The following is a 26,218-nucleotide window of genomic DNA, read 5'->3' on the forward strand; positions in this document are numbered from 1 at the left end:
ATTTCTTTTCTCAAGTCTCTTGTTCCACCTAACGAAAAACGCTCACGGGTGTGAAGGGGCAGGCCACCCCTTCAACAAAAGTTAAGAGAATGGTTACTTCTGGGGGATGGAAGAGGAATGTAGTTAGAAAGGCATACAGGTCTGGGCATAGTGGCTCACACCTGTAATCCCAGCACTTTAGGAGGCCGAGGGGAGTCCAGGAGTTTGAGACCAGGCTGGGCAACATAGTGAGACCCTGTCACTACAAACAAACAACAACAATAAAAACCTAGCCAGGCTTGTTGGTATGTGCCTATAGTCCCAACTACTTGGAAAGCTGAGGCAGGAGGATCACTTGATATCAGGAGTTCAAGGCTGCAGTGAGCTATGATCGCACCACTGCACTCCTGCCTGGATGACGGAGCAAGACCCTGCATCAAGGATCAAGGAAAAAAATAAATAAATAAGAAAGGGCATAGAGGTGACTCCTGGGGGACTAGAAGTGGCCTATTTCTTGATCCAGGTGGTGGTCACACAGGTTCATTTTACAAAATTTCATTAAGCTTTATATGAATGTTTTGGGTACTTTCCTATGTATACAAATCACAATTTTTTAAATGTAAAAAGTTAATTTCATACCTATTTTATCCAGATCATTATGCTCAGCTTTATGGGGCATACAAGATAGAATAATACCTGACTGTTGCCTTTTAAAAGTGTATGATCTAGCCAAGCAGACAAGACCCACACATAAGATACCTCATGGTACTTCCTATCAATAGGAAAAGATAAAACTTTCAATGCATAGTGTTAGGACAACTGGGGGAAAAAAGTTTGATCCATACTTAATATCTTATCATCCAAATCCATTCCAAATGGCTGAAAGATTAAAATACAAAAAAATTAAACTATACAATACGCACACTAGAAGGAAAAAAATGGAAGTTTTAAAAAATAATCATGAAGAAGGGTCTTTAAGTATGACATATATTCCGAAGCCACTCCCAAAAATAAGTAAATTAAACCTTGATAAATCAACTAAAGAAAAACTTAGTAATAACTACTCAAAGTCAAGCTGAAAGACAAACATCACACTGGGAAGAGAGATCTGGAACTGACATCAGTCAAAAGGCTAATTTCCTTAATATATCAAGAGCTACTACAACTAAATAAGGTCAACAACACAAGAGAAAAATGAAAAAAAGATACCAATGGTTCTCGAAAAATGCAAATGGCTCAAACACGCATAAAACTACAATGAGATGTCATTATCCCTGTTTCAGAGGTGTCCCTATCAAAAAGTCTGATAAGTCATTGTGTTGGTGAGGATATAGGCAGTATAAAGAATAATTTAGCAATACATTAAAATGACAAATGCATAATCTGTTTGAACTAGCAATTTCAAAGAATTTCAAATTCCTCAAAAAATTTATTTCTAGGAATTTGGTTATAATTGTATATGTAAAAAAGGACTTATGTAACGAGAATACTCACTATATCACTGTTTGTAATGGAAAAATATCAGAAATAACCTAAATGTCCATTATTATGGACTAGTTAAATGCATTACAGCATATCCATATAATGAAATATTGAGCAGTTGTCAAAAGGAATTAAGCAGCTTCAGATTTACTGACAGAAAATGACCTCCAAGATAGTTTAAGTGGGAGAAAAAACAATTTCAGTACAGCTTGTATAAGATGCTACAGTTCGTTTACACACAATCACACATACATTTGTACATAACACACATGTACAAGCATAAAGGTATATACATATGTCATTATGAACTCTAAGAGCAGCAGAGTAAAAGCAAGTTTATACTGAGTTCAGTTGCGTTCCAGTTTAAAAAAAAAACACGAAAAAAACCAAAAACAGTTAGCCATGGAGTGTACAGCCAAGCAGATGACCTGATCGAAGTGGCTTGCCACTGACGTCATCTACTCATGGAGGCACCTCACCCCTCCCTACTGTCCTGGGTCAGGCTCTTGCCTCAATTATCGCCATCGTCTCTTAACAGTTGGTCTGAGCCCTCCTAAGTCATCCTACCCAATACCACCAGTTATGTTCCCCAAACAGAAATTTGTTTACATCACTTTCCATTGATGATGCCACGCTGGACAGACGACACAATCCAAATTTCAGAACGTGGTCCACAAAGTCCCCACCATACCATCTCCACACACCTCCCTGCCTTGCAACCTGTCCCAGCCACCAGGGGCTCTGCTACACAACCACTTGGTACCCCACGTCCTTAAATATGTTTTCTCATGGACAACAGTGCCTTTCTGGATCTCTCCTTTTGGAAAAACTCATTTTTTTCCCTTTCTTTCCTTGCAGCTCCAGCTCCAAGAAAGGGCCTAGTTTAAACGCCACTTTTTCCGTGAAGCCCTATTGAACTTTCTTAGGCTGCTTTCCCTCTGGACTTCTAGAGTATCTTGTATACAATGTCAATTATCGAGGCATGTATATATACATTATATACTTGTTATGTAACTGTTAATGTGGCACAGAATAACAAATACAGATCTTGCAGACAGAAACCTGGGCAACTACAATGGTTACCTTCCCAACTTCTCTAATCCTCATGCCTCTATGCGTAAAATACACAAAGGGCTTAGCACAGTATTTGGCACATAATATAAGCTCAATAGGCAGCTATTGTCTAGGCTCCACCAAACAAATTATGTGACTGTGGGCAAATTACACAACCTTTGTGAGCCTCAACATAGTTAAAATAATGTTTTTACATAATAGGATTGTTGAAGATTAGATGAGATGCAAGGTACCAGTGCTTAAACATTTCATGAATGAGTATATTCAACTAAAGAGTTAGAAATGACTCATTCCAAATGGGCACTATTTTGAACCATAAAATGGAATTAGAGAAGGATGCATGTGAAGAGGTGGGGAGAGGAGAAGGCCAAGGGAGAGCAGGGGGAAGGGAGAGAAAGAGAATATGAGAATGTGGGTGCTGGAGGCAGTGGTCTGAACTCTTTATAGGTGCTAGGAGACCACATGGTATACAGAAAATAGAACACAAGAATATGCCAGAACTTCTGGGCTTTGTTCCAGTTTCTATTGTCTGGAGAAAATTCAAAGTAACAAACTGACTGCAGGGTCTTATGCTGGGAACAGAAACATCATGTAGCTTTTGCTGATCATCTTCTGCCTAAGTCACAAAAACTCAAAACTTACATGGTTAAGGTCAGAGAAAGGAAATTTTCAAGGAGAAGGCACAAACTAAACCTTAGCAACTCCATCCCAATAGCTGGAAAACAAGATACGAAGATCTAAAACCAAGACAACCTAGAACTGGCTGGTCAGGTTTCTCTGGGAAGGCCACTAAAACACAAAGGGCAGAGAAAGCTCCAAGTGCCAAACAAAACCAAAGCCGCTTTCAGCAGTTTACAGGGCAACCCAAGGAGTCTCTTGAAAGCATTGTTTCATTTACTTATGTCTCCTCCTGAGTATAAGTCTGTATAAGGGAGAAGATATTCTAGAAAAGAAATTTGACAACAAAGTTGCTGACTTACAACAAAGTTATAAAACTAGTATACATGTACAAATTATCCTCATATATGTTATATAAGGATATATATTATAGATATCATATTATCTTCTGTGCACGCATACGTGTAGCATATATACACACTACCACCATCAATTTCTTGTTATGTAAATGTCTCATTTTCATATGGTTTTCATTTTATATAGTGAATAAATGTTATGTATGGTACTTAAAGGATCCTGAGCTAGGAACTAAGATTAAGTATCTTATTAAGTATAAGATAAAGCAGATATAAGTATAAAAATCAAAGAAGGAAAACCTATGTACTGTTAAATCTGAATTATAAATATCAGGTCCTGTCCACTTGAGAAACACAAAAGCAATGACATTATAGTAGCTGTAAGTACTCCTAGCTCTCTGGTTTTGATTTTTAAACACCATTATCCTTTAAAAGGAAACAGGTGGGCTGGGCGCGGTGGCTCACGCCTGAAATCCCAGCACTTTGGGAGGCCAAGGCAGGCGGATCACTAGGTCAGGAGATCGAGACCATCTTGGCTAACACGGTGAAACCCATCTTTACTAAAAACACAAAAAATTAGCAGGTGTAGTGGCAGGCACCTGTAGTCCCAGCTACTCAGGAGGCTGAGGCAGGAGAATCACTTGAACCTGGGAGGTGGAGGCTGCAGTGAGCTGAGATCGTGCCACTGCACTCCAGCCTGGTGACACAGCGAGGCTCCATCAGGAAAGGAAAGGGAAAGGGAGGGAGGGAGGGAGGAAGGAAGGAGAGAAAGAGAAAGAGAGAGAGAGAGAGAGAGAGAAAGAAGAGAAGAGAAGAGAAGAGAAGAGAAGAGAAGAGAAGAGAAGAGAAGAGAAGAGAAGAGAAGAGAAGAGAAGAGAAGAGAAGAGAAGAGAAGAGAAGAGGCCGGCCGTGGTGGCTCATGCCTGTAATCCCAGCATTTTGGGAGGCCGAGGCAGGGGGATCACAAGGTCAGGAGATCGAGACCATCCTGGCCAATATGGTGAAACCGCGTCTCTACTAAAAGCGCACACACACACACACACACACACACACACAAAAAACATTAGCCAGGCTTGGTGGTGCGTGCCTGTAATCCCAGCTACTCAGGAGGCCGAGGCAGGGAAATTGCTTGAACCCGGGAGGCGGGGACTGCAGTGAGCTGAGATCGCACCACTGCACTCCAGCCTGGCAAAAGAGCAAGACTCTGTCTCAAAAAAAAAAAAAAGAAAGAAAGAAAAAGAAAGAGAGGAAAAAAAAGAAAGAGAAGGAAAGAAAGAGAGGAGGAAGGGAAGGGAAGGGGAAATGGAAGGGGAAGGGGAAGGGAAGGAAGGAAGGAAAGGAAGGAAGGAAAGGGAGGAAAGAAAGGAAAGGGAGGAAAGGAAAGGAAAGGGAAAAGGAAAAGGAAAAGGAAAGAGAAGTCAGGTGACCAAGCCAAAAAAAAAAAGAAACCAGGTGGCCTTGGAGAAATGGTTAATTCAAGGTCTGAGGCAGGAAAAGTATGATGTGCCCTGGATATTTCTTGCTGAACAAAAAGCAAAGAAATGATCAAAGAATGATCTGGGGTGAGGTATGTCCAAAGACCACAGGAGCTGGCCTGAAGGGGCATCCCACTAGCCAAATCTGGGACAATCTGAGCAAAAAGAATGCCTGTAACTAAAATACATTAAATATATAAATATTCATTAGGCCATAATAATGCTTAAAAAAGAGAAAAGAGAAAAAAAAACAAACACTCCATTGTCCTTGAAGATGACTATTCATTTCATTTTCATTTCAACTGCTATAATATGCATAGTTTTTATGCGTTACCACTTAAACCTTGTCACTTAAACCATAGCAATACTGTACATAATCACTTTCACTTTTGATCTCATATTCATTGAAAAAGCTTTTAGACTTGCTTAATCTTATATATCACCATATATACATAAAAAGAAAAACATAAGCTAAATACAGTAAATGTGTTGCATGTTTTACAAGAATACAGTTAACTCTTGAGCAACACAGAGGTTAGGGGCACCAACTCCCAGTGTGGTTGAAAATCTGCATATATCTTTTTGGCTTCCTTGAAACTTTACTAATAGCCTACTGTTGACTGGAAGTCTTACTGATAACAGCTAATTCATACATAGACTAGTATCTACATATATTTTATGTATTTGTGACATACTTACCATTTATTAAGAATTTTTTTCAATATTTCTAGGCTATGTATTTTGTCAGTTTTTTCAAATTTTTTACAAATCTCCAAAAAATGTTCCAGTATATTTATTGAAAAAAAAATCTGGGCCAGGGGCGGTGGCTCATACCTATAATCTCAGCACTTTGGGAGGCTGAGGTGGGCAGACTGCTTGAGCCCAGCCTGGGCAACGTGGTGAAACTCCACCTCTACCAACAAACAAACAAATAAAAATTAGGCAGGCGAGGTGGCACGCACTCCGGTAGTCCCAGCTACTCAAACGGCTGAGGTGGGAGGATCACTTGAGCCTGGGAGGCAGAGGTTGTAGTGAGCGGGGATCACACCACTGCACTCCAGCCTGGGAGACAGAGCAAGACCTTGTCTCAAAAAATTAAAAAAAAAAAAAATGCTCAGAAGCTTAGTTTCCATGTTTCTACACACAATAACTTTGTTTCAATACTGAATCACACTGTACTCTTTTTGAAGATAATTTAAACAGTATTTAATCTTAACACACATAATACTAACAATATTCATAACTCACAGAGATAACAATATGAAAAGCTATGACCAAATTCATGCATGTATACGGTGCCATAATGGCTGCCTGGCCAACAACTAGTATAAGACATCATTGACTATAAGCTATATCCTGACTTCGGAGAGCTTCAAGATGTTTTTAAGTAGTATAAAGCCACATATGCTCACACTTCTTCCAACTGATGAAATGTGGTATTAAGCCAACTCTTATATTCTGACAATCGGTAATTAAGGGGAAATTATGCATTATCCTTGCTTTCTTACTTAGAAAGTAATCAAATGAAGAACAGCACTTTTTTTTTTGGAGAGAACTCTAAAGATAAGGTCTACCCCTCTTTTCCAATCTATTTTACTTATTTATTTTTTTGTCTGTAGAGATGCGCTTTGTTGCCCAGGTTGGTCTCAAACTCCTGGGTTCAAGTGATCCTCCCACTTCGGCCTCCCAAAGTGCTGGGATTGTAGGCAGAGGTATTGCACCGGGCCAGATCTCCCTCTTAAACTTTTAAGTGCACAATATGGTATGTTTACTACGTTGTACAGCAGATCTCTAGGACTTACCCATCTTGCATAACTGTAACTTTATACGCACTGAACTCATCTCCCCCTCCCCCATCCCTTAGCAATCACATTCTATTTGCTACTTCTATAACTCTATTTTACAAAATCTCATATAAGTGAAATCATGCAGCATTTGTCCTTCTATGACTGAATTATTGAGCATCTTTCAGGTTTTGTAAGGTATTAAATGTAAAAAAGGATGGACAGAATTAGAATATCATCAGTTTGCAATCCCTAATGAAAAATTAATTTACACAAGGATCATCAGTAGACATGATACGACTAAAGATTGATGGGGAACTGGATAATCACATTGTGGTGAAGTATCACCTGACAAATTATTTGCTGGACACGTAAGGGGAAAACATAACTTTAGAATGGCAAGACCTGGCTCTCGCTCTTACCACTTTAACCTAGTGACAACTGGGCTTCACCAACAGTGGGACAACTAGACTTCTCAATGTGATTTTATATGAGGAGCCTGACATACTCCATTAAAAAAAAATTTTAGGCCAGGCATGGTGGCTCAGGCCTGTAATCCCAACACTCTGGGAAGCTGAGGTGGGCAGATCACTTGAGGTCAGGAGATAGAGAACAGCCTGGTCAACATGGTGAAACCCCATCTCTACTAAAAATACAAAAATTAGCCAGGCGTGATGGTGCACGCCTGTAACCACAGCTACTCGGGAGTCTGAGACAGGAGTATCACTTGAACCCAGGAGGCGGAGGTTGCAGTATGCCATGATCGCGCCACTGCACTCCAGCCTAGGTGACAGAGTCACACTCTGTCTCAAAACAAAACAAAACAAAAAAACTTTCACCTGAATCTAACTTTCACCTGAATCTAAATTTTCTAAAATTTAGAAAAATCTAAATTTTTTTCGTCTCTAAAAAAAATTTAAAAATTAGCCAGGGGCAGTGGCATGTGCCTGTAGTCCCAGCTACTTGGGAGGTGTGGGGATCGCTTGAGCCAAGGAGTTCATGGTTGCAGTGAACTATGATCACATCACTGTAATCTGGCCTGGACAACGGTGACATCCTGTCTCTCTAAAATTAAATAAATCGGCCAGGCAAGGTGGCTCATACCTGTAATCCCAGCACTTTGGGAGGCCGGGGCGGGCAGATCACCTGAGGTCAGGAGTTCGAGACCAGCCTGGCCAACCTGGCGAAACCCCATCTCTACTAAAAAAATACGAAAGTTAGCCAGGCATGGTGGCGCATGCCTGTAGTCCCAGCTACTCTGGAGGCTGAGCCAGGAGAATCACTTGAACCAGGGAGGCGAAGGTTGCAGTGAGCTGAGATTGTGTCACTATGCTCCAGCCTGGTCAACAGGGCGAGACTCCATCTCAAAAAAATAAATAAAAATTAAATAATAAAAACATAATATAGATGAATCTCACAAACACATCATTGAGCAAAAACCAGAATATGAAAGAGCGTATGATACATATTCATGATTCCATTGTATGAAGTTTAAGAACAGGCAAAACTGATCAGTGTGCTAAGAAGTTAGAATAGAGTAGTTACCTTAGGACAGGGCTCAACAAACCTATGCTGTTAAGCACCAGACAGTACACATCTTAGGTTCTGCAATCTCAGGGGCAACTACTCAACTCTGCTGTTGTAGTGCAAAAGTGGCTATAGACAATAGATCAACAAATGAGCATGGCCATGTTTTAATAAAACTTTACAGACTCTAATATTTGGATTTCATATAATTTTCATGAGTCATGAAATGTTATTCTTCAATTGACTTTTTTGTTTTCCAACCATTTAAAACATAAAAACCCCTTTTATACATGAATGTGGGCCAGGTTTGGTCTGCAGGCTGCCAGCCTATGCTTTAGGGGATTGGGTGGCACGTGCCTGGAGGGGTGGACTTCGGAGGCTTCTCAGGTGCTGGTAAAATTCTGTTCTGCTGTTTACAGGAGTATGTGTCTTTTATAAAACTGTATTGAGCTGTACACTTGTGATTCACATACCTTCCTGTATGTGTATTTCAATACAAAATGTTTTTTTAAAGTGCTTTTAAAAAAGCAAAAAAATTTAAAAATTAAAAAAACATTTGTTTACAAAACCTAATATATGTGACCAACCTTTTTTTTTTTTTTAAACTTGTAGGTGATTCTTCACCCTTGAAATTCAATAAGTTAATCAGCATTATTTGTCAAATTTTCCTCATTTTCCCTGGACATGATCACTTCTTATTATAACACTTTTCACTTCAAAAACATTTTCTATTCTACCTTAGACTCTCACGTTTGTTCAGTTTGCACCACACACTTTGCCGGGAACACCGAGTGTTCCCAAGATTCCTACCAGAATGAATCTGTGTGGGGTCCCTACTGTCCCTCTCTTCTGCTTCCCTCGCTGTACGCCACAGCGATACTGTTCATTTCTACATTTTCCCGTTTTGGGGTAAACTTTCAAGACCTTGCCTCTTCCTCACCAATCTGCTTTTTCTGTTAACTCTGATTCTGCTTTTTGCAGCTTCTTAATGCACTTTTTATGTGCTTTGTAATGGCATAGTGCTTCTGGAATTTAATCCATAACTCTCAAGTCTTCTTTATAACTTAGCACCTCACCTTTCATTTTTTATTTTATAGTGACTGTTTTCTTCAACTTTCTTGAAGATATAAGTCAGCGGTTTAAACAATTCCTGTATTTTCTCATGTAAATTTTCTTTTTTTAGCTTAAGTATTTGTTTGTAAACTAAGCTTGTTAACACTAATGAAAATGTACAAAGAATTATAAATTTTCATATTAAATGTTATATTAATCCCTCCACTTTTCCTACAGAATTTGAACGGCTACCATGTTGTTTGTTAAGCAATCTTCTTACAGGAGAAGTTGATCTCTAGTTTCTTCCCCTTGGCAGAACTGACATTTTGGATCAATTAGTTCTTTGCTGTAGGGGCTGTTCTGTGTGTTAAAGGGGGCTTAGCAGCATCCCTAGCTTCTAGATGTCAGTAGTACCACATCACTTGTGATGACCAAGAACGTCCTCAGATACTGCCAAATGTCCCCTGGGGGAGAGCAATGGAAAGCCTCCAACTGAAAGCCACTAGTCTATACTCATTTGCCCAAAAATAGAGTGGTCAGAATTTCCTTACTCCTGTTTACCTGGACACTGCTCAAATTCTTCCCGTAAAAATTCAGCTAGAGGCCGGGCACTATGGCTCAAGCCCGTAATCCCAGCACTTTGGGAGGCCGAGGCGGGGGGATCACAAGGTCAGGAGTTCCAGACCAGCCCGGCCAAGATGGTGAAACCCCATCTCTACTAAAAATACAAAAATTAGCTGGGCGTGGTAGCACATGCCTGTATTCCCAGCTACTCGGGAGGCTGAGGCAGGAGAACTGCTTGAACCTGGGAGGCAGAGGCTGCACTTTAGCCTGGGTGACAAAGCGAGACTCTATCCAAAAAAAAAAAAAAAAAATTCAGCTAGATAACTGGATGCTATAGAGGTTTCAATTATTAGTTTGAAAGTTCAGCAGTCTGAGAGGGGACAGGAGAACTGGGACTAGCTGTGGACAATTGCGACTGGGAAACTTCATCTCCAAGCCCCTCTGTCTGTTGGAGCCAATGCCTCTAAATTTTTATGTGTATGCTGAGAGTTGGGTTTTACTCTGTCCTGATAGGGAGAGATACTCTTAGGATTTCGGTTCACTCCCTCGAAAGGGACTGAGTTAGTCACTCTGATAAGATGTCAAGTTAAAATAAAGCCCCACGGTTGGCAGGATTTTTGTTTGGTGGTTCAGCAAATATTTTTTCTTTGTACAATAGCCTTTTCGGTACTGTTGGCCCTCAGCTACAAAGCCAGCTTTTAGGATATGATTTCCCATCTCTCCAGCCCACCATCCTCGGCCCAGACCTTATCCCCTTCAAAAGCTGGAGCAAATGGGGAACATGCTCTGCCTGCATTCCCTGGTTTCCACACAGCATGCCTTCTAGACGGTGGTCTCCCATCTTCCAGCCCATTTCTCCAAGTTGTGGGGTCCCTCTGTTATTTTTCCCAACACTGGGAGTTGTGTACTCAGTGTGTCATTCTTTAATTCAATTTGATCTCAAAGTGGCAGACAGCCCTTGGAATTCATGGCTGAAGATTGGGGCTATTCCCAAATTTCAGCTGATGAAACCTTTTCCTCTATTTTTATTGATTTGGTTCCTTTCACCAGGTTTCAAGGAAAGGAATATTTTACCATCTTGCTGTTAAGTCACTATTTTACCTTGTAGTCCCCAAGGCAATATTTCTTCCTTCTCCATAAAGGTAAAGTGGCATTGCTGGGAAATGGCTCAACTCCTCTTAAAGAAAAATCTATTTTATGTCTTGTTTTGATCACTGAGAGAAGTAGTGAAGGTGGTTTTTTTTTTCTTCTTCTCTAAAATACATGGTAGAAAGCTCTGGGGAGAGCTCAGGAGAGCAAAATCCAATTTTGAGAAAATGCTCGTTATATGGCTTTAGGTGTTTTTCTTAACCCTGTGCACTTAATTCTATACTCATTAAAATATAAAAATACATTCTGTTCCATTTCTGCTCTAGGCTGGGGAGAGAATGAATATATCCTTTCTGCTATCAGCAAGAGACACTTAACACAAGAAACCACGCATTACTACCTAACAGAAAGAGATGCTTAATTTCTAAAAGAACCTTCCACCTTTCTGCACTCTCTACACACAGACTAGGGCATCCACATTTTTCCAGGATTACACACAGGAGTACAGCTGAGGCATTTCTTTTTTATGACATTAGTACAGAGAGACAGTATACAATTAATGTACAGATGTCAAGATCACACAAAGGTTCCATTTGTACCTATCTACTCTTTTCAAACAATCCTATACAATTGCCTCAGTTTCTTAGTCCGTTTTCTGTTGTATAAACAGAATACATGTTCTATAAAACAGAATACCTGAAACTGGGTAATTTATAAAGGAAAGGAATCTATCTCCCACAGTTCTGGAGTCTGAGAAGTCCAGGGTCAAGGTGCCACACCTAGTGAGGCCCTTCGTGTTGATGGGAACTCTGCAGAGTCCCAGGTGGTGCAGGCCACATGGTGAGGGGCTGGGTGCGCCAGCTCAGGTCTCTCTTCCCTTTCTGAATAGAGCCACCAGTCCCACTCCCACACTAACCTGTTAATCCATTAACCCATTAATCCATGAATGAATTAATCCATTCATGAGGATAGATCCTGCATCACCCAATCACCTCTTAAAGGCCACTCCTCTCAATACTGCCTTTAGGGGATTAAGTTTCTTTGTTTTTTTTTGTTTTTGTTTTTGTTTTTTTTTGAGACAGAGTCTTGCTCTGTCGCCCAGACTGGAGTGCAGTGGTGCGATCTCGGCAAGCTCCACCTCCTGGGTTCACACCATTCTCCTGCCTCAGGCTCCCGAATAGCTGGGACTACAGGTGCCCGGCTTTTTTTTTTTTTTTTTTGTTTTTTTGTATTAGTAGAGACAGGGTTTCACCGTGTTAGCCAGGATGGTCTCAATCTCCTGACCTTATGATCCGCCCGCCTCGGCCTCCCAAAGTGCTGGGATTACAGGCGTGAGCCACTGCGCTCGGCCGGGGATTAAGTTTCAATCTAAGTTCAGGGAAACAAAAACATTCAAACCACAGAACTCAGTTTTCTGATATAATTTTAGTGGACTTAATGCTGAAGAGCATAAGATTATATAGCTAATTAGATTCCACTTTAATGACAGTCAATGACTGCTAGCATGATGCCTCCTAAAAGCCACAGCCACGGGTAGGTAGAATGTTAGGCCCTACTCTGGAACAGGTGTGCTAGATGAATTTTTTAACACTAAACTCTCAGGTCAGCTGCCTGTGAAAACATGTACAGCATGCTGGGCCTTTATAATAATGGGCAAATTCACGACGATAAACATTAAAGGTAAGGAGATCATTCCTAAACCCATTTGACACCTTAACAGAGTATAATATGGAGGTAGAATAAGGCTGACCGGTTGACCAAAAAATATGAAGGGTACTTGCCACAGGCTTAGCACCAGTCTAGATGCTTTATAAATATAAGTGGCCAGACACGGTGGCTCACTCCTATAATTCCAGCACTCTGGGAGGCCAAGGTGGGTGGACTGCTTGAGTCCAGGAGTTCAAGATCAGCCTGGTCAACATGGCAAGACCCCATCTCCCCTACAAAAAATTAAAAACATTAGCCAGGCATAGTGGTGCATGCATGTAGTCCTGGCTACTTGGGAGGCTGAGGCAGGAGGATCGCTCAAGCCTAAGAGGTCAAGGCTGCAGTGAGCCATGAGTGTGCCACTGCTTTCCAGCCTGGGTGACAGAGTGAGACCGCATCTCAAAAAACAAAACAAAACAAACAAAACATGCAGTTCTTGTGCTTAAGGAACCTGGGATTTAACTGCAAAGACTGGTGCACATAGAACAAATAATGTAAGACAAGGAAGAATCCAGCATTAAATCCTAACCCTTCTTTTCTGATGCTGTTAGCCCTCTCAACCTTGAAACTATTCATTGGTTCTTTAACCTACCCTCTCCTCAGTTTCTTCCCACATCTTTTCCACACTTTCTTTGAAGCCTCTTGTTTGAGCTCCTCTTCCCTAAATGGTGGTAACTTCCATTCTCAGGCTTCTTTTTGATCTGCACAGTCAGGCTGGTGAAATGACCAGGACTGAACATTTCAGTTACCATCAGTCTGCCAAAGAACTACCAGTTCACAGATCTGACCCGATGGACACCGCCAGGTCCCACAGACATCTCAAAAGCCAGGTACCCAGACTTGCTGCCCTCCCAGTATTTCTAACCTTGGTGACAGGCAGCACCATCAACCCAGTCGCCCAGCCTGGAATCTCAGAGGTCACCTGTGACCACTCCTCCTCCCTTACTACTGCATCCAACTGGTCACTGGAGCAGTTAATTCTTTTCCTATTCTTTCTCTTATCTGCCCCTCCCCTCCTCCTTTCTACTCAAGGTCACTCTAGTTCAGAGGCCCTTTATTTCTTGCCTGAACTACATCTGAGCCTACAAACTGGTTTCTCTGGCTTTGGTATCATCCCCTCTTCCCCTGAAATTCTCCTCCCCAGCCACTCCCAATCTTTCATCTTCCACACCCGTCACACCAGCATGACCTGTATTTCCCCACATTCTCTCATCTTCCGCATCTTCATGTGCCTTTCCACATGCCTTTCATCTGCATAAACTTCAGGTCCCTTCTCCTTGTTCCTCTATTAAACTTCTATCTATCCTTTAAAACTCAGTAAGACATCCTCTCCTGCAGGAAGTTCTCTCTGACACCCTGCTACTCACGGCCAGATTCCCCATCCTTTACATGGTGTCCAAATAGTCATTGTCTCAAAAATATTTAAAAGATAGGAAGCTTCTCTTCATCTCAATGCAGTGGGGTGGGGATTTGTGTGATACATTCTCATAAAATAAAACTGTAGAAAATAGACTTTATGTGATTGTAAACAAGTAACTTTGTGTTCTCCATTCAGGACTACGTCCCATTTGAAATTCCCTGATGGACACGCCATCCGCCACATTTGCTGGACAATGCCACTGCCTCACTTGGACTTTCACCACGCTCCAGGCAAAGGAGATATTTTCCCTGCGGCCACTTCTTCAGGGAAGAACAATCAACTGGTTAAAAATACAACATATTTCTATGAAGGCAACCACTAGCATCTACACCTCCTAACCTCCTGCTTTTGCTGTGGTTTAGTCTCTGCAGCTTCCTGTTGGCTGCTCCTCGGAGACATCAGGACAACACTTACAAACTAAAACAGACTGCTTCCTCATCTCTAAGATGGTGACTAGATGAGCACAAAGGATGCTTTTCCCACTAAAATGTCATTTGGATTCATTCTCTGTCCTAAACTGGCTCCTCTTGGGAATTTCCCTGTTACTGAAAATAGACAAAATACACAAAGACGTAGGGAACAACAGTCTCTATAGCTCCTTGTCCCATTCCTGACAATGGTGTTATAGGATGGTTGTGGGGGGACTCTCCAATGTGCATTTTTAAATATCCACACCTACAAGTCACTTGCAATAATTCAATACAGAAATTCAACTTGTGATAAATATTCTCAAAACTGTAAACATCATATTACCTTTTAGAGAATGGCATTTCCTTTCATGGCTTATAAGTGTACTTCTTTGAAGCTTTAAGGAGTGCCTTTAATTCCAGTACTTCAAGATTCAGATAAAAAAATCCATATGAGTCCCATCCAGACCTTCAGAAACCCACCATTTTTATATAAGGGGATTGGGGACTTCCGTTACATGGTGATGCCCATATTGGCTAAATTGTTTATTTGGCAAAATTACCAAATAACTTGAATAATAGAGGTTTTTTGTTTTGTTTTGTTTTTTGAGACGGAGTCTTGCTCTGTCACCCAGGCTGGAGTGCAGCGGCACGATCTCAGCTCACTGCAACCTCAGCCTCCCAGGTTCAAGTGATTCTTCTGCTTCAGCCTCCAGAGTAACTGGAATTACAGGTGCCCATCACCACGCCCGGCTAATTTTTGTATTTTTAGTAGAGATAGGGTTTCACCATACTGGCCAGGTGGTCTCGAATTCCTGACCTCATGATCCACCCACCTCGGTCTCCCAAAGTGCTGGGATTACAGGCATGAGCCACAGTGCCCGGGCCCCTCCCCTGCCCCCCACTCCCCCCCTTTTTTTTGGCTATAGGAACTTGTATGCTTTTATAAAGTTGTTCCCATATTCTGTTATCAGCTATTAGGTGGGTTCATGGAGTCTCCATATTTCACCTCCACTTCTATGGAAAATTCTTCCTGTAACTCTCTACCTACCACTGGTGAGGGGATGAATTTCTGGAGTATGGGATTGTCCCACTGTCATCCCATCCTTGATTTCTAAGCCTTTTTCTGAGCCTGGATTCACAAAGACAAATTCTACCACACCAACTGAAGAAGCACCTGTTCAGGCATGGCGGCTTACACCTATAATCCTAGCACTTTGGGAGGCTGAGGCAGGTGAACTGCCTGAACTCAGGAGTTTGAGACCAGCTTGGGCAACACCATGAAACCCCATCTCTACTAAAATACGAGAAGTTACCCAGGCATGGTGGTGGGTGCCTGTAATCCCAGTTACTCAGGAGGTCGAGGCATGAGAACTGCTTGAACCCAGGAGGCAGAGGTTGCAGTGAGCCAGAAGCATGTGGCCAGACAATTCTGGAAAACAGAATGGGTTCTCCTAACATGAACCTCAGGCCCTCCAGAAACTTTCAGAGCAAATCTCTTCGTTGGCTCTCTTCATTCTACTACCATTGTAGTAGAATGGGACCTGTTTCCCAACTGACTAATTTCAAACACAATATGACATGGTGGTTAAGAGTCCAACTGCCTAGGTTCAAATCTCACTTTCACTAGTTTGTATGACCTTGATAAATCACTTAATCTGTTTCCTCACGGCTAAAATGGAGTCACTGACAGTACTTACCTCATAGAGCTGCTATGAGGATTAAGTGAGGTGGTGACTATAAAGTACTTGGCAGGGTGCCTAGACCTAAGCAGGTGCTTCATAAACACTTTAACTCTCAACAGCTTCCTAACGGGTCTCCTACCACAGGGTTATCACCCTCCACCAATCCACCTTCCATGCTATTGCGAGTGTGCACTTTCACAAATATTTCTGGGTTATAAAATACAAATTCCATTGTAGAAAATTCAGAAAACACATGAGGGAAAGGTCATCCATATCCCAACCATAGAGACAATCCACTGTTGATATATTTCCTTCTAGTCTTTTTTCCATTTTTTAAAACTTAACTGAGATGATCGTTCAAATTTGTTTCACGTAAGTATTTTCCTCTAATTTAACAATACAAAGTGTTGTTAGCTCCCAGTTTCTGGAGGTCTGGTTTCGCTGATGCTGACAGATGCCTGCACTTTTGCTCACTGCCTACAAGCGAAGATGTATCCTCTCTGGTGGGGGCTCCTCATCTGAGGAACGCAGGAGAACAGAGGTTTCAGGTCACCCTTGCAACATCCCATCCTGCAAGCTTGCTTCCTTATGCCAAGACTGTGCTTATGCACTCCTCAGTCTGGAAAGCCTTTCTGCCTCTCCCCATCTGTGTTCACGACAGTTTTCAAAACCCAGCTCTAAACAAGAGTTTCCTAGACAAAACATGACCTCCCATGATGACAACCAAGTCTGTGCTACAGGGTACTCCTGCAATACAGCCACTTCCATACAACAGCATGGGCCTAGGAGGTAAAAGGCACTCGGCACACACTGGTTGAGTGGGTGTCTAAATATTTTATTTTATTTTATTTTATTCCTTAAGTAAACCATAGGCTGGACGCAGTGGTTCACAACTATAATCCCAGCACTTTGGGAGGCTGAGATGACAGGACTGCTTGAGCCCAGAAGTTTGAGACAAGCCTGGGCAATACAGTGAGACCTCGTCTCTACAAAAAATTTTTAAAAATTAGCCAAGTATGGTGGCATGCACCTGTAATTCCAGCTACTCGGGAGACTGAGGTGGGAGGATTGCTTGAGCCCAGGAAGTGGAGGCTGCAGTGAGCAGAGGTCATGCCACTGCATTCCAGCCCCAGCAACAGAGTGAGACCCTGCCTAAAAAAAAAAAAAAAAAAAAGTAAATCATAAAGTCCTTTAGTGATGAACCATTTCTCTTAATTTTATGCTTACTGGCAGTTATACATGGCTAGGTAATTAATATACGATAAATAAAGGAACAGTCAACTTTTTTTTCCTTTACAAAGGTATGGTTTTACTTTTCTTGCCCTATTGGACTTGATAGGCTTGATAACAGCTGACACTCTTGTGCCAACACAACACTAAGTGTTAAATTCATTACTAAACACGTAGTAATGAATTTAATCCTCACAACAGCCCCGGTGAGGCACGTACTATTATCGTTTTCATTCTACATATGAGGAAGCAGAAACTGTGATGGGTTACATAAAGTGCCCAAGCACTCCCAGCCAGTAAGTGGAGTTGTGATGCAAATTTAAAAACTAGTTTGACCACACATAGTATCCATGTAATTAAATTCAACAATTAAAATCTTGACTAAGGATCAACTATGTCTTAAAACACTAGGTAAGGATATTTCCCACGTTGCAGAAGGAGAAATGAGGTGCTAAACACAGGCGGATGGGACACACACATACACGCATGGAGAAAAGGGTAGGCGGACCCCATGATCAAAACAAGTTTCCCCCATATGCTGGTAAATAAGAGGGCCCTCAAAGTCATGTCATTATTATTATTATTATTATTATTTTTTGAGACAGAGTCTCGCTCTGTCACCCAGGCTGGAGTGCAGTGGCACAATCTCGGCTCACTGCAAGCTCCGCCTCCTGGGTTCACGCCATTCTCCTGTCTCAGCCTTCCAAGTAGCTGGGACTACAGGTGCCCACCACCCACCTGGCTAATTTTTGGTATTTTTAGTAGAGACAGGGTTTCACCGTGCTAGCCAGGATGGTCTCGATCTCCTGACCTCGTGATCCACTTGCCTCGGCCTCCCAAAGTGCTGGGATTACAGGCTTGAGCCACCGCGCCGGGCCCAGTCATGTCATTATTAGTCATATCTAAGAATGGACAGGGCCAGTGGGAACCACCATCTCAGGGCATGCCTGTGAGTGCCTGGCAGCATACCTGCTCACCCCCAGATAAGACCCTGGGGCCAGCTTTTCCTTGTTCTGCACATGACTCCTTGTCACCCACCCCTCTGCCTCGTACCCCAGGAGTTGGGGAGGGATAGCTGGAGCAGGCAGAACAGCCCAGCTCTCCTCACTGACCAGGAGACAACATCCCAGCAAGTCCATGACTTATTTGATATTTACGTATTTTTCACAAGTAGGGAAGACAGCCTATTCCCCAAGACATGTCCGTGTATCATAAAATCACAAGAATTCAATATGCTCATCGCCAGCATCACCGTGTTTTCTGTCAACATCTGAAACGTACATATCTTTCACAGAACACTCCATAAACAGAGCGTGGGGGCTGAGTGGACCTGGAGCTTACCACTGCCTCCAGGACTTCCCAGAGACAGTATGCTTAGAGCGGAGTGGTCCTCAGAGGCCCTGCACCCTGCTCTGATTCCAGAAGGCAAGGCTTAGAAGTGGACTCAACTCCTCAACGCGTTCTTATGCACGGCACAGCTTCAACTATGACTTGCAGGCTAACTGCGTCCAAACGTGTAACTCAGACCCTGACCTGGTCTCCTGGCCACTTCAGATGTGGTTCATCCAATGGGAACTCACTTCCCGTCCTCCCAATCTGAGTTCTCAGTGACCACCACCACCCCAGCCAGAGACCTGCAGTGTCTCATTCCCTCCTCCCACAAGCCTTCCTCTGGAGACCTTCCAACCCCTCCCTCTGTCACTGGCTCTTTCAGGCCAGGCCCTTGTCATTTCTTGCCTAGCTCATGACAACAACTTTCCTACAGCTATGCCTCCTCAGTGCCCTCAAGCTTCCCTACCCACCATAAGCCAGAAGTCTTTCAAAAGCATGAGGTGACAGGGCATTCCTTGCTTTAAAATCCTCAGGAGCTCACTATTACCTGTGTAGTCAAGTCAAACTCTTGGCCGTGGCTCCCTGGGCCCTGCACAGTCTGGCCCCTGACCATCCTCCCCACCCACCAAGCCACCTTTTGTTCATCCCCACATATACCCAAACCCTTGGGCTCCTGCCTGAACCAAGAATAGTCCAAGTAAGTTCCACTCCCTCACAGCCACTAAGCTGTTGCCCAAGCTACTCCCTCTTCCTAGAATGTGTCCTTTCTACCTGATGTGTCTTCCTAGAATATGTCCTTTCTACCTGAGCTCTGTAGGGCTCGGCATAAGTACTACCTCCTACAGAAAGGCCTCTATTATGCCTTCAACTCCATTTGTGTATTAAAGCCCCTTGCCCATCTCAACTGACGTGGCATACACCAACAGTATCAGGTCAGTTTCTTTCAATGTCTTTTCCACTAGGCTATGAGCTCATTTCTATGTTCCCAGAACCCAGTGTCGCAGTTGGTAAACAATAAATGTTTGCCAAATGAAAGCAGAGCCTAGAAATCCCTAGCTCACCAGGCCACAGCCGTTTCTCTGCCTTTTCCTGACACCCAGGCGGACTTACCGACGCAATCGCAGGTGGGGAACTCGGCCTGGGCTCTCTTGGCAGGTGTGTCCAGCAGACTCTTGGTGGGTGTGTCCAGGTACTTAAGAGGTGACTCCAAGAAGCCACTGAGGGTGGGTGTGAGTGGGTTCTCTGCCTTGGTGGGTGTGGCCTCCTGGCCTCCCTCCTCTGAATGGAAGCAGGTTGTTGAGAGCACAGTCACAGCCCCTGAAGACTCAATCTTGATTTGCTTGGGGGAACGGGTAGCAAAGGGGCTCTCAGGGGCTGGGAGACATGTTTGCTGGTTCTCGGGGTCCTGAATGGGCACAGAAGGGGGGCCGGGAAGCCCAAAGCTATCTCCAAATTCAGCCTCAAACTGCCGGATGAGCTCTTCCAGCTTGTCATCGGCAGGGGGAAGAGGGCCAGTGGAGCCTGGCTGCAAGGTTGTCATGGGGCTGGGGGACCTCATTTCCTGAGTAGGGGCAGCAGGCTGTCCCTGGAGGGACTAGGTGCAAATAGCGCAAGAGAAGGTTCTGGGGGCAAGGGCACAGCAGAGCCCTGTGAGGGAGGCAGAGGGGTCGGTGGATGAGCCTGCACTTCCTGGGAGGCCGGGGACCTGAGCCCTTCCAGGACAATCTGCCGGACAGGCGGGAAGAGTGGCTGTGCTTCCCGGGGCCTGGACTTCTTGATCTGAATGGGCTTTCGGACACTGGGCTTGATCCCAGGGGCAGCTTTCTCCGTTCCCACGGGACCTCCAGCTGGTGTTGGGAGCTTCTTCTTCTTCTCCTTGGGTGGTCTGTCTGGAAGCCGTGGGGCAGGTGAGCTTGGTGGGGGCCACCAGCCAGGAGCAGAAGGCTCCGAAGGAGCAGGGAAGGAGGTGTCGTGAGCCTGTTCTAGGAAGAGGCTGCGCTTGTGATGGAGGTGCTGCTGCAGGGCGGTCTGGGCCTTCTGGTGGGTGTCGGGCTCCGAGGATGGCGTGGGAGCCTCCCTCTGAAGCACAGGGGATGGGGACAGGGCTGGGGAAGAAGAGGGTGCCTCTACCTTGACCTTGGGCTTGGTAGGCAGGGCCTCAGGCCGCTTGAATACTGACTGGATGTAATCACTGGCGCTGCCCAACAACTGCTCCAGTTCAGCCATGGGGTCGTGGCTTGGGCGAGGCATGGGCCAGGAGCTCCGGGGCGTTGCTGGAGGGGTGTCAGTGCCCCAGACTTCAGGGAACTCAGTTCGAGGAGTTGCTGGAGGGAAGGCAGAGCTATCAGGAGCAAAAGATGAGGGCTCTTCAGAAGGAACCACAGGCCATGAGGGAGCCCGGAGGTAAGACTGGGGAGATCTGAAAGGGGCAGGAGGTGACAAGGCCTCAGGAAGGGGGCAAGAAGCCTGGGGGGTGGAATGAGAAGGCTGCGGGAGGGCGGAGGAGAGTTGTGTGAGGGCCTCGATGGCAATGGCGGTCTGCAAGCTGATGTTTTTTTCCTTGGCGATGCTCAGGGCACTCTGGGACAGGGGCAGGCCCTCTTGGGGAGAGATCTGGGGCACCTCTGAGCTGAGGAGTGGCCTGGTGCTTGGTGCTGGGAGACCGGCCTCACCAGGAGGCAGAGGCCCTGGGAGCCTGGGCCGCTCCTCCCCTCCTTCCATGACCACAGACTTGATCTTCCCCTCCAGCCACTCGAGGTAGTCAGGGCATTCTGGGCCATCGCAGTTGCAGTTGGGTGGTTTCATACCATGCCGCGCGAGGGCCAGGGCCGTCTGCAGTGTGTCAAGGTCTTCGCTGCCAGCAGAGCAGCCCTCGGGCCCTGGCCGGGATCCCCTGCTGTTGTTCCCAGCCTCACGACTCATCTCACGGTTGAAGGTTTCATAGAGCCGGGTGCTAAGGGCCCCATAAGAGGACACAGCTTCGGCCACAGCCGAAAAGGCCACCAGATCGTGGGCATCTTCCAGGCGAGCAGTATGAGCTGGGCCTGGGGCAGCCTCCCAGTCGGGCTTTTGGTCTACCCGCCAAGGACCCCCAGTCCCCAGCAGACTGGGTCCAGCGGGCTCTCTAGCACCATTGACCGGCACCCCTGAGGCGCTTAGCTGCCGTGAGTCCCCATGGTACACTGGCCCTGAGTCCATCTGACCTGGAACAGGTCCATCAACTGGGCTGAGCTCTGAGCCTGTCTAAAGAGAGAGAGAAGGGGGAAAAAGGAAAAAAATGAACCACACTATTTGAAAAGCATTTCCCTGCTTCATACCACTCAGGTGCACATCTGACCCCCAACTTTTCTTGCAAATCCTCTCTCTGGTACTTCTTCAGCCTCCAATTCATCTTCCCATGTCTTTGGTTCCCTAGCGAGCTTCACCAGCAGAAATAAAAAGAAGATCTTTAAGATACTTTTAAAGAGAAGATCCTAATGTGACATTCTTAATGTTGCTCAGAAACTTTTAGAGCCTCAGATCAATCACAAGAATGAGGCTCTCCTAAAACCAGAGACACACAAAAAAGTCCTTAATTCACAATGATCAAAGTCACACTAGGACTTTATTTTGTTTTGTCAAGATGGAAAGAAATCCAAACAAGCCTGTGTGTACACACGTGCTCTAAGTGTGAAGTGTGGGTTCGCAGGGGTAGGGAAAGAGGAGCTTTGATTAACAAATTCAGCCTGTACCATGGGTCAGCCACGGCTTCCTAGTGGGAACCCATAGTTCTTTTCTCCCCCTAAAACTGTCCTCACTTAAGCCCAGGCCGAGCACAGAAAGCTGGCAACAGACCACATTCCCACACACAGCCCCAGGCCTGAGGGAAACGCCGATGATCTGACACAGCATGCATTTAGCCCCATGCCCGGTCAGTCCTGCCAAAGACAAGCAAGTTGCTGCTTAGAGAAGGATTCAGGCCTCTCCCTGAGCACAAGAACCACCACTATATACCTCATATCCCCAAAAGCACACCAAAGGGGGAAGGATGAGAGTAAGAGGGCCAGGAAGACCCAGCCCAGCAAGTGAAAAGTGAATACAAAGATGTGAAATTGAGTTTGCAGACCCATCCCTTAGGAAAGGAAAGCTCTTCCTTACTGTAGAATGCTAAGAGAAAACATAGAAGGGCTGATGGATTTAGAAAGTCATCAGTGGCAGCAGGTGAAAGCATGGTGAGGTACAGGATGTACGTATGCATGGTCTCAAAGCATCTCCTCTAAAATTACATAATTACAACAGTAACTGTAGTGGAGAGATCTGGTAGACAGACACCACCTTAACCCAAATGACCAAAGTTATCATCATCACCAATACTGAGACAAAACACCACCATATGCCTCTTGATGTAAGACATTGCGGACGACTTAACATCACTCACACAGAACTCCTGCCAAAATGTATAACCTGAATCTAATCACAAGGACACATCAGATAAACCCAAATTGAAGGGTGATCCAGAAAGTACCTGGATTGTTCTCTTCAAAAAGTTTCAAAGTCAAGAAAAACAATCTCTTCCCTCAAAAGAACAGCTAAATGCATGTTCATGGGTTAGACCTTAGACTGGGGAAAAATACACTAGTTTTACTTGGGACAAGTCATGAAATGTGAATATGGACGTGGATAAGATAATATTCTGTCATTCCTAATCTTGACTTGGATCATTAGACAATGGGTTATGTAACAGAATGCCCTTGTTCTCAGGATACACATACTGAAGTATTTAGGAGTAAAGGGACAGTACAGACAGTCCCCAACTTACGATGGTTCCACTTAAGATTCTGACTTTGCAACAGGCATTCAAAAGAAACCATACTTTGAATTTTGATCTTTTCTGAGGCTAGCAATACTTTAGCGACACTGGGCAGTGGCAGCAACCCAGAGCCCCCGGTCAACCACGCAATCACCAAGGTAAACAACTGAGGCTCCACAATGTTCCATGCTGTTACGGCTTTCTGAATATTGTGTTCTGTGTTTTAGCATCCCATCATGTCTATAAAATGCCCATTTTTGACTTACAATACTTTCAATTTATGATTAGTTTATTGGGACATAACTCAGTCATAAGTTGAGGAACATTGTGTACTCAATCTCAAATGATTCAGAAAAAAACAATATACATATGGAAAAATATGTCTCTACAGACAAAATGATAAATACATGAGACAAAACCTACACATTTGGGGTATGTGAGTCCCAAGTATGATCCCTGCTATTTTTCTATAAATTTTAAATTCTGTGAAAATAAAAGCAAAATAAGAAATCAGTCCCTCAAGTATAACACAAAGTGTTTTATTTATTTTAGAGACACACTCTCACCCAGGCTGGAGTTCAGTGGCGTGATCATAGTTCACTGCAGCCTTGAACTCCTGGACTCAAGTAATCCTCCCACCTCAGCCTATCAAGTAGCTGGGAGTTGATGCATGTACCACGCCCAGCTAATTTTTTTTTTTTTTTTTTTTTAAGAGCTTGAGTCTTGCTATGTTGCCCAGGCTGATCTCTAACTTCTGGCCTCAAATGATCCTCTGGCCTTAGCCTCCTAAAGTGTTGGGATTATAGGTGTGAGACACTGTGTCTGGCCTCAAAGTGTTTTAAGTAGGTGGCTAAAATGATGCCAGTCCTAAGACTGTCAGACAAGGCCATCACGGGCTCCTAAGTGTGGTGGGAAACTAGGGTTTGGGATGAGCTCTGTGGGAGGTTAGCAGAGGTCCCAGCCAGCAGTTTCTACCTCATCCTCACCTTTGCCTCCATTCTGGCCACAAAAGACCCTCATGCTTTTCTAACAGGCCATGTTCTCTGACGTCACTAGGCTTTGTACACGCAGTTCTCATTGCCTAGAATGCCCTTCTCAGCCTCTTAAGAGTGGCCTCTCTGGCTTATCCTTCAAGCATCAGCTCAGTGTCACCTCTTCCCCTACCTACTTCACAGAATTATCTGTGGCTCCTTCCCCGGGTTCCCAGGGCACCTTCATTAGCACTTATCACATGCCACTACTGTTACTTGTTCAAGCAGCTGCCCCCCTCCCCCACTAGATGGTGGCTCCTGCCAGGCAGGGTCCAAATCTCCATGACTCCTGTGCTTCCTGCCCACAGCTGGAGCAGTAACACTCAGGTAAATGAAAAGCCTGCCATCCCCACTGGCCACAGAATGTATCAGCTTTTCCCTGACCCCAGTGGAAGACTACCTTTCAGAAGTCTAGGAATGTGGCGGATCACCCAGCATGCTCTTCTTTCTTAGAAGCCTAAACTAATGTGGCTAACAAGGCTACACAATCTGAAGTGGTCAAATCTTACATGCTTATGTAGGAAGATGGAAGGAGCATGCATAACCAAGAAGAAACACCCAAGAGTAGCACAGATTTACAAAAACAGTGTCAGGAAGACTAATGCTACATGAGTGGAGGCTTCCCCAAAATGGTCAAGACAACTAAAAGGGATTTAAAAAGTTATTTTTGGTGTGTGAATAAGAACAAGGAAGGGCTAGGATGGCTCTTGTGCCTCTGAATTCCCTGGGAAGGAAAATGCTCCTTGGACCAAAAAGAGGAGAAAGGGAAAAGCAGACATAGATACGAGGTAAGTGAAGCCACTATGGATAGGGAGATCTTAAGAAACTCTAAATTCCTATTTCCCAACCAAGAGAGCCCACTGATACCATTCTCAACACCTGTCAGTGATGCTGGAGGAAACCTGCCAGCAGGAGACGGGGCCAACAGGCAAGAAAAGGAGAAGCGTCCTTCCCAACTCTCAGTCTGCTGTGTTTAAGAACAGCCCGGGTAAGAACCACAAGGAGTCCGGTTCCACAGAAGGCCATTAACCTACCAACATCCAAACAATCTTAGTGCTTTGAGTCATGGGGTCATTGGAGAGCAGATGGGGAGATACTGTGGCTGACAGGTCACAAAGCTGAGAGCTTTGGGCCAAATCTGCCACAAGTTGGTTTTACTTGCCTATACAGTGTTAATGTTTTTGTTTTGCTAACATTTGAAAATCAAATTCCACACGAAACCTGGATTTTCTTGAAGGCCCACGCTTCTACGGGCAAGTTTGTCTGTAACTGAGCAGTGGCTACTGCTTACATAGAATACAACTACTCCAGCTCACCCCCAGCTTCCCCACTCCACACTGCCTTCTTGAAACCAAGGCTGGGGTCAGGAATTACTTATTAATTGCTTGAATTAATTATCACTTCACTCACTTGTGTTACCTGCCAACCCCTTTAAGCCTTTGACTTTGCAACTTCGGCTGTGGACGTTCAAGTTTCACAAGGTCTGCCATGACCCTTTTGAGGTCAGCTACAGAGAACTACAGGCTGGAAGGGCTGGTTCACCACTGGTTAAATGACCATGCTCAAAGGGTACAAGAGGTGTATCAACTAGGAGAAGGGTCTTTAGTGGTCTGCCA

At 44.3% G+C, this 26,218-nt stretch overlaps 1 protein-coding gene across 1 annotated transcript in view; it reads right to left on the reverse strand.

Annotated features, from left to right (window-relative positions):
• The window catches only part of TET3 (tet methylcytosine dioxygenase 3), a 121,443-nt gene that overhangs the window by 40,175 nt on the left and 55,050 nt on the right, over nucleotides 1–26,218 (reverse strand). Inside the window, 2 exon segments of the mRNA XM_017861844.1 lie at nucleotides 19,893–20,354; nucleotides 20,357–22,025. Of these exon segments, the coding sequence (XP_017717333.1) occupies nucleotides 19,893–20,354; nucleotides 20,357–22,025 (2,131 nt within the window).

The sequence above is a fragment of the Rhinopithecus bieti genome, unplaced genomic scaffold (assembly GCF_001698545.2).
Source record: "Rhinopithecus bieti isolate Rb0 unplaced genomic scaffold, ASM169854v2 scaffold_63021, whole genome shotgun sequence".
In the NCBI taxonomy this organism is placed as follows: domain Eukaryota; kingdom Metazoa; phylum Chordata; class Mammalia; order Primates; family Cercopithecidae; genus Rhinopithecus; species Rhinopithecus bieti.